The sequence below is a fragment of the Elephantulus edwardii genome, unplaced genomic scaffold (genome assembly GCF_000299155.1).
Source record: "Elephantulus edwardii isolate Elephantulus edwardi_28Jun2011 unplaced genomic scaffold, EleEdw1.0 scaffold00044, whole genome shotgun sequence".
NCBI classification, from domain to species: domain Eukaryota; kingdom Metazoa; phylum Chordata; class Mammalia; order Macroscelidea; family Macroscelididae; genus Elephantulus; species Elephantulus edwardii.
This window is the reverse complement of record NW_006399794.1, coordinates 11,720,779-11,728,834: the sequence shown is the minus strand read 5'-3', so window position 1 is coordinate 11,728,834 and position 8,056 is coordinate 11,720,779. Positions and strand designations below refer to the sequence as shown.

General features: G+C 36.8%; 1 protein-coding gene across 1 annotated transcript; it reads left to right on the top strand.

The window, feature by feature from the left end:
- Positions 1–6,704: 6,704 nt before the first annotated feature.
- Positions 6,705–7,709, top strand: LOC102854916 (olfactory receptor 51T1-like). Its single transcript, XM_006885693.1, has one exon. The coding sequence runs from the start codon at positions 6,723–6,725 to the stop codon at positions 7,707–7,709; it is 987 nt and encodes a 328-aa protein (XP_006885755.1). The 5' UTR covers positions 6,705–6,722.
- The last annotated feature ends 347 nt before the right edge of the window (positions 7,710–8,056 follow it).

Genomic DNA, 8,056 nt, shown 5'->3' with positions numbered 1-8,056 from the left:
TTTATTCAGGATTCTTTCGTCAAGGATCACTTTAAAGCATTATAGAATAAGGATGCCATTTTAGAAACTAAGGTGCACCTGATCCAAGTCCTGGTATTTTCAGTTGTTTCAAATGCATGTGAAATATGGATGATAAATAAAGAAAATGGAAGAACAACTGATGTTTATGAATTGTGGTATTGGCAAAGGATACTGAATGTATGAATTTCCAAAAGAACAAACAACTCTATTTGAAGAATGTGTTACCAAACAGCTTTTTAGAGGCAAAGATGGTGTATCTTCATCTCACTTACTTTAAGCATGTTGTGAGGAGGGACGGTCTTTGGAAAAAGACATTATTCTGTGAAAGTTAGAGGGTCAACAAAGGGAAGGAGACCCTTAAGGAGACGGATTGACAAGATGACCATAACAATGGACTGAACCACAGCAGTGTTTGTGCCAATGGCGTAGGACAAGACAAGGTTCTGATCTGTTGTTACTATGAGTCAAAGTCAACAACAATGAAAACAAGTGTTCACAAAGACTATGCTCTGCATCCTGCTTTGAGGAGTAATGAGTGTATTCCTAATGTTTACAAGGAGCAATCGAAAGTGCAAACACAGGTCTCTTTCTGCTCAGAATAAAGAATATAGAAAAAAGTCCACAGTAACATTTAGTTTGAAAGTCTTGTGAACAATATGAACAACAATTTCTATGACCTTGACCCCTGAAAAAGTTGGAAGTGCCTGGCTACCTCTATTGCCTACTCTAGAAAAGCTAACAATAGAAGATCCTGGATAGAATGTGAGGAAATATGGAACAAAACTTTAAAACATAAAAAAGACCAGACTCACTGGTTTGATGGGAACTAGGAGAATCCCTGAGACTAAGATTCCTAGCTGCTCTTTGAACCTGCACCAAAACTCACCCCAGTGATGCCAAATAACAGGCTTGGCAAGGAGAGACAAATATCACCAGAGAGGTACTCACTAATTAGAATAAGCACTATGTGAGATCAAAAGGGCACAGTTTTCCTAAGGATAATGCCTAGAAGACAAGTGGAAGGGCTATTAGAAATGAGAATTAGGGAGGAAGTGGAGAAGTGTGATTATATTTTGCATATTATAACTAATATTCTAAAACAAAATGTTTATGAGTGGTTAGTTGGAAAACCAATTTGCTTTGTAAACTTTCACTCAAATCACAATTTAAAAACAAATTGGGTTTAAATTATATGTTTGCATACAATAGGGAGTAGAGCAAACAATGAGATGGATACATTGAGAATCTTGTACTTTTGTATTTCCCAAATACATTATTAGATTAGATTACAATATGACTGTATAACACGTAGTTTAGACCACAAACTTCAAAGTAAAATAAGACATAGTTTTGGGTACTACCTTTGTCCCTTGCCACTTTGATATGGGTAACTATCTAAAATATCTGCGGATTTCAATCTCTTCTGGTATAAAATATGTGAAAACAGCACACCTTTTACATAGGTTTGGTGATGGAAGAAGTATGACAAAGTATTTAAAGGGTATGCTGTAGTTTTTGCCCTATATTGTATTCAATAAACTTCAACCTCATTATATTTGGAAAGATAATTGGGTAGCAGATACAAGTAAGTTAACATGAAGACTTATTTGGAGAGATTCTTGTGTATACGTGGGACACAGGGGTGTCTAGGGGAATGATAAGAACTTGAAGATGATGGGGACCATTAGGGAGAATGCATATTAGATGTAGATAACAGAATAATATCTTTCATTTTTACTGCCTCTTTCAATACTAGCTCTGAAGATCCTGCCTGAGAATCTGTAGCCTAAGCGTGGGTAAAGAGGAACTGTTGCTGTTATCTAACCCAGCTAGGCTAATTTAGCAGACAGCCATTTCTGTCTACCCTAGGGCCAGGGCTCTGGTCTCAGACTTTAATAGATGATGTTCACTTGAGCCTGGGAACAAAGGATGAATCTGTACCTGGGAGTTGGAACATACTTCATCACTCTTTTCCTAGTAGGTCCACTCACCAATTAAGTTAGCTTCCTGTTTCCTGGTGACTTCTCAAGACTGCCTATAAAAACTCACACCTTTGGGAGCTGGTTCAGTATTTGCTTTCTGCCATTGGCTGATAATTTCCTGTGAACAGGTAAGGAGAGGGAATAAATTCACAGTAGCTGAAGGGGAGGGGAGAACCAAAGAGAGGGAGATTGTATGGACAATAAAGGTAGAAAGAAATAATGACTTGATGACAATAACAAATATGATGGGATGAAACAAAGAAAGCTAAGAGGAATTGATATAGAAAGACAGAGGAGAAGTGGTAATAGAATGCACAAGGCGAAGAATGATGCATGCCAAACTCTTTGGTTGTGGTTTTGATTGTTCAGTGATAAAGCATAAGGTCTACTGTGTCTGGTAGACCATAGATGCTATTTAGAAGCTAGCAACAAGGGAGGAAAAACAATCTTGCTAAAACTCCTGAAGAATTTACATTTCTAACTTTTGCATAAATTAATTACCAACAGCAGCTGTTATACTTCATTATTAAAAGGCAGATGACAAAGACCAAGCCATAGCAATGAAAATATTTAGAGCATAAACATTCCCAATTAACTAGTCCGCAGCTCTCAGGAGAGGGTCAAGATAATAAAGGTCATAGTAGATTTCTGTTGTTTCACACTGACCAGGAAAAGAAGGTGGGGGAGGTGTAAATAAAAAAGATAGATATGTACATCTTCATTAAAGTGAGGAGCAAGGATATTCATTATTGGATCACAAAATTATTGAGTAGCTTTATTCAGGTCATTTCATATGATACTTGCATGTGAATAGATTGACTTTACCTTTTGCTGAGAGCTAAAAGAGAAATCGTTACCCTGTTCTGATTAGTGAGCAATCCAGAGGAAAGCTTGACAAAATGAATTCTGTTTCATTACAAATTCCAGAAAGTAGGAACTCACTAAGGTTAGAGAGAAAATCCTCTGCTCTTGGTTTGTCTTCCTCTCTTCATTACATAGGAAGACAAATTCCCAGGAAACAACAGCTTTAGCAGCAAAATGAGCCCCTTTCTTCTCGTCTTCATGTCCATCTTCCAATATCATCTTCTGGTCCTTTTATGAGTAAATGTGCAAACCAGTAGAATACAATGCATTACATGGATATATGAGATAGTATAAGAAATTATTTTGTTTAAAAATAAGAATATTACACGTCCGGCTTTTCTCGTAAACTTAGCTTCTCTGATGTTGTCATTTAATGCAAAAAACTCTCTGAACTTTAGATTTAGTAGACCTGATTTTGAATCTATAAATAGTGAATGTGTTATTTAACCTCAATAGGCTCATTTCATTTCTTCAAAACAGAAGAAAGCTCTACCTGGTTTTATTTTCTGGAATCTTATAAATTAATATATAGAACACCTAGTCAACTATATATTATATAACAAGCATGTTAATTCTCTTCTCCCTTACTTTTACCTCCTTTATTTATTTTCAGAGAGTAAGCATTCTCTTGCCATTCTCTGGTTCTAGGCACAATTTACGTTTCTATCTTTCAGCTTTTCATCCATCTTTACATAATTTCTCATTTATTCAATAATTATCAATATTTTCTGAGTTGCTTTCAAGTCAGCTTTGACCCTTGGTAACCCCAAATGTGTCCAAGTGGAACTGTGCTCCACAGCGTTTCTAATGACCGATCTCCGGGAAGAAGTTTATCAGATAATTCTTGCAACATACTTTGGAAGAATCTGAACTGTGTTCTCTTAAGGTGTTGGACTGTGAAGGAAGGAGAAATGTGATTTAAACAATCACAATAAAAAATACAAAAACATACATACAGAACTTTTGGGAGGCACTTAACAGATTAGTAACTCTGTGTTACAGAGGGGATTTATGAACAGTTATTGCATAAAAAACTCCTCTTAATAACCATCCTTGTCAGGCTAAGATGAAGAGGAAGAAATAAATAGAACTCTCAACTAATTTGTTTTTTGATTGTTACTATTTCTTCTTATGATTTTTGCTTTCCTGTTTGGTTTTCCCAAAAGTGACAATTTTCATCTTTCTTCATTTTCCCTTGTCGTAATAGTGGTGGTGTTGTGTACCATTGAGTCAGATCTGACCCATAGCTGACCCTCCATCAGTTTTTTAGAGTCAGATAATTAGATAGGAGGAGATAGGCCAGACTTCTCCATAGAACAGATTTGAACAATGTTCCTTGGGGATTGCAGCACAGCTTCATACCACAAGGCCACCAGAGCTCCCTAATAGTTCTCCATTAATACTTTTGCTGTGGCTTCTTGCTTCATTTAATTTTAACAGGTTCTGAGAGTTTGGGGTTTTTTTAAATTTTATTTTATTGATTTTTGTGTGAGTGTACCATCAAATCAGATCTGACTGGTACGGGAGGAAATTGTCCCTCCTTCCTTGGCAGAGCATCTGGTGGATTCGAACCGTGCGCTTCTGGGATTGTAGTTGCAGCTCCTTACCACTAGGCCACCAGAGCTCCCCTAGGTTTTGAGAGTTTTAAATAAAGAACAAATTCTTCACTTCTTTCTGTCACTCTGACTCTTAGCACATTAACATAAATTATTCAGAGACTGAATGGGTGATTTGTTTCAGTGCATTTACAATTTATACCTAATTTAGCACCAGATTTCATGCCCCTTCATTTTTTTTCCCTCCCAACCAAATACTAGCCATGTATAACGTAAAAACTAATGTTTTTGTCAAAAAGAGTGATGTCTGCTCCTTTCTCACTGAGGTAATAAGAGATTATTTCTATCATTATTTTTACTAAAGTTGAAGAGGAATAAGAAACAATTCAGAGTCTCTCAAAATCCAAAACAAAATCTACTGCTGTTGATTCAATTTAAACCCTCCATCTGGTTCCTAAAGCTCTACACTTTTTGAGAGACACTTCTCAACTCTCTCCCACAGAGCAGCTAGTGGATTCAGACAGTAAACCATTTGGTTAACAGTTCAACACATCATGCACATTCCACCAAAGCTCTTTGAAGTCCTACTCATCCATCTTTGTTTACTGAAAGGCAGACTCTGGCAATAATACTCTTTGTATTTCTTAAGTTACCAGTGCAACCAGCTCAGATAATTGAAAGCTGAAGACATTTAGGCCTGTTGTGCTTGGATAGATAGTGGGTCTAAGTATATCACTCTTTATCAGCTCTTTGTTGGAGACTACTCAGCCTAAAAAATTTAAAAAAAAAAAAAGAATAAAATTATCACAGTAGTCAATGGTAAATATTCACCAGCATTTTACTAACCATTTTAAATATAGGTCCCTGTTCCTACTGTTCTTTGATCACATTTCTAAGTTTTTGTTGCTGCCATCTTATATGAATTCTCATCTACTGCATTATTATTCTGCAGTGACTTCCTAAGTAAAGCTCATTTATGAGTTTTCCATGTCATTCATCATACGTTGCTTGGTCTTCTTAAACACAGGTTAAAGTGCTTGAAAGTGTTAGATGGCAATTGTTAGATAACAATGTGAACTTAACCACAACCCTAAAAGAGAAAATTTTACTAATTTAATAAAGAGAATTCTGTGTATTGACAGAAGTGGTGTACTCAGAGCAAGAAAAAAAATAAACAGGGAAGGAGAAATGCAAAATTTTGTCATCTTGGGTCCTTCCAATTACATAAATTGAGTACAAAGTTAATTAATAAAAATGGGATTTTTAAGGTGATTATTAATTTCTTGTTAAATGCTGGCAAACAATTAGGTTTGAGTTAGAAGTATACAGACTTACTTCCTATGCCTAGATCAGAATACTTAGATCATCTATTTCCAACCAATTTTTACAATTCTTGGCAAGAAAGTCCTCTCTTTTAGAGATTTAACAATAACAGTATACTAGATCATCTAATAGATATCTACAGAAAGCAGAATGGACAAGTACCCAAGGGGTAAGGGGAGAAAAATAATAGGGATAAGCAGTCCTGGGAAATTACAGGCAAACCTCATCTTACTTCTGAATATGGTGCTTCATGGATGTTTTCTTTTTCAAGAGTTGAAGGCTTGTAGCAAAGATGCATTGAACAAGTTTACTGGTGCCATTTTTAACGGCATTTGCCACTTTTAATATGTGCTACATTTTTATAACTACCACAGTACTTAAGACTTTTTCATAATAAAATATTTTTTCTTGATAAAATTTTTGCACAATTAATTTATTACAGTGCTATCACTTTTAGATCACTCCACTTTGCATATTACTCTTTGTTGATGTGCAGTATGAAGTAACCTGGATTGCTGTGATGCTGAACCTTGTACCATTGGGTTATCAAATACTAGAATGGTTTCCCATGTGGACAGTGTTTGGTGCAGCTCCCAGTTGTAAAACAGGTTTTGAAGCAGGAGCGGCATCCACTTCCTAAACCACATGCCTCTGGAGACTCTATGAACTTGGAATGGACAATAGTTAAGCACTAATAGGTAAGCACTAATGTTAATGGTTAATCTAGTTACTAGAGTGAGAATGAGTTTAGAGATGGTTACAATTTGGATATGGGAAAGGCTGAGACATGAGATTAGAATATAACCATAAAATCTAAGACTATGAAATTAAGTGCTAACCACAATAGTTAAATGGTGAATGTTGAATAAAGAGAGGCAAATGTGTAATTGTGAAAAGGATTAAATAAGGGATTAGAACATGGATGAATAGGCACTCTTTCTATTGTCTTTCTTTTCAGGTGTGCCCTCAATCTACCATGGCAATTTTCAATAACACCACATCTACCTACTCCTCAAACTTCCTCCTCACTGCTTTCCCTGGGTTGGAACTTGCTCATGTCTGGATCTCTATTCCTGTCTGCTGTCTCTACATCATTGCCTTATTTGGGAACAGCATAATCCTGTTTGTCATCATTACTGAAAGGAGCCTCCACAAGCCAATGTACTATTTCCTCTCCATGTTGTCAGCTGTTGATCTATGTCTGACCATCACAACCCTTCCCACTGTACTTGGGGTTCTCTGGTTTAATTCCCGCAAGATCAGTTTTAATGGCTGCCTCATCCAAATGTTCTTTGTACATTCCTTTTCCTTTCTGGAATCCTCAGTGCTGGTAGCCATGGCCTTTGACCGCTTCATGGCCATCTGTAACCCACTGAAGTATGCTACTGTCCTCACAGACATGATGACCATGGTGATTGGAGTTGTCATCTGCATCCGGCAAATAATTATTATGTTTCCCATGCTCCTCGCTTTGAAGAGCATATCTTTTCTTGGAGGCAAAGAGCTTTCTCACCCATTTTGCTATCACCCAGATGTGATCAAATTCTCATATTCTAGTCCATGGGTGGCAAGTTTTGGGGGCATGTTTCTTCAGCTCTATCTAACTGGCACTGACTTATTGTTCATCCTTTTCTCTTATGTCCTGATCCTTCGTACTGTTCTGAGCATTGTGGCCCCCAAGAAGCAACAGAAAGCCTTCAGCACCTGTGTGTGTCACATCTGTGCTGTCACAATTTTTTATGTGCCAATGATTAGCCTGTCGTTGACACACCGCCTCCTCTCTTCTACTCCTAGAGTGGTCTGTAGCATTTTGGCCAATGTTTATCTACTTTTACCACCTGTAGTAAACCCAGTAATTTATAGCTTGAAGACCAACACAATTCGCCAGGCTTTGCTCCAGCTATTTCAACCCAAGCATTCACGTGGCTCCAGTGGGAGGGGTCATACAGGAAGGTGGGTTTGAAAAGGTAGAGGATTGTTATAACACTAATTATATATAAATAGGAAGGAGACTTACATAATTGGCAAGCTAGCCTATTTTGGTTACTGTGATGATTGCAGCTATATTCCTGGAGCAAAGAAAACTTATTTCCTGAGCTTAACAAAGAATTTCAAAAATTACTATAATTCAAACCAAACTGTGTAATTTTTCCTTGGACTTGTTTCAAAGTATCACATGTTTCTGTGTACGTTAAAGGCATACTAAGTTATTTTATCTTTGTTTTTTAATTTTTTTATTTTTTTTTAATTTTTTTTAACTGTCTGTTCCATTGAGTGACAGCTGCCACTGGCAGAGTCCCAGGGCAGAAG

Excerpts from the sequence above, each read along its gene's own strand:
- LOC102854916 (XM_006885693.1), top strand. The coding sequence starts at position 6,723 with ATGGCAATTTTCAATAACACCACATCTACCTACTCCTCAAACTTCCTC.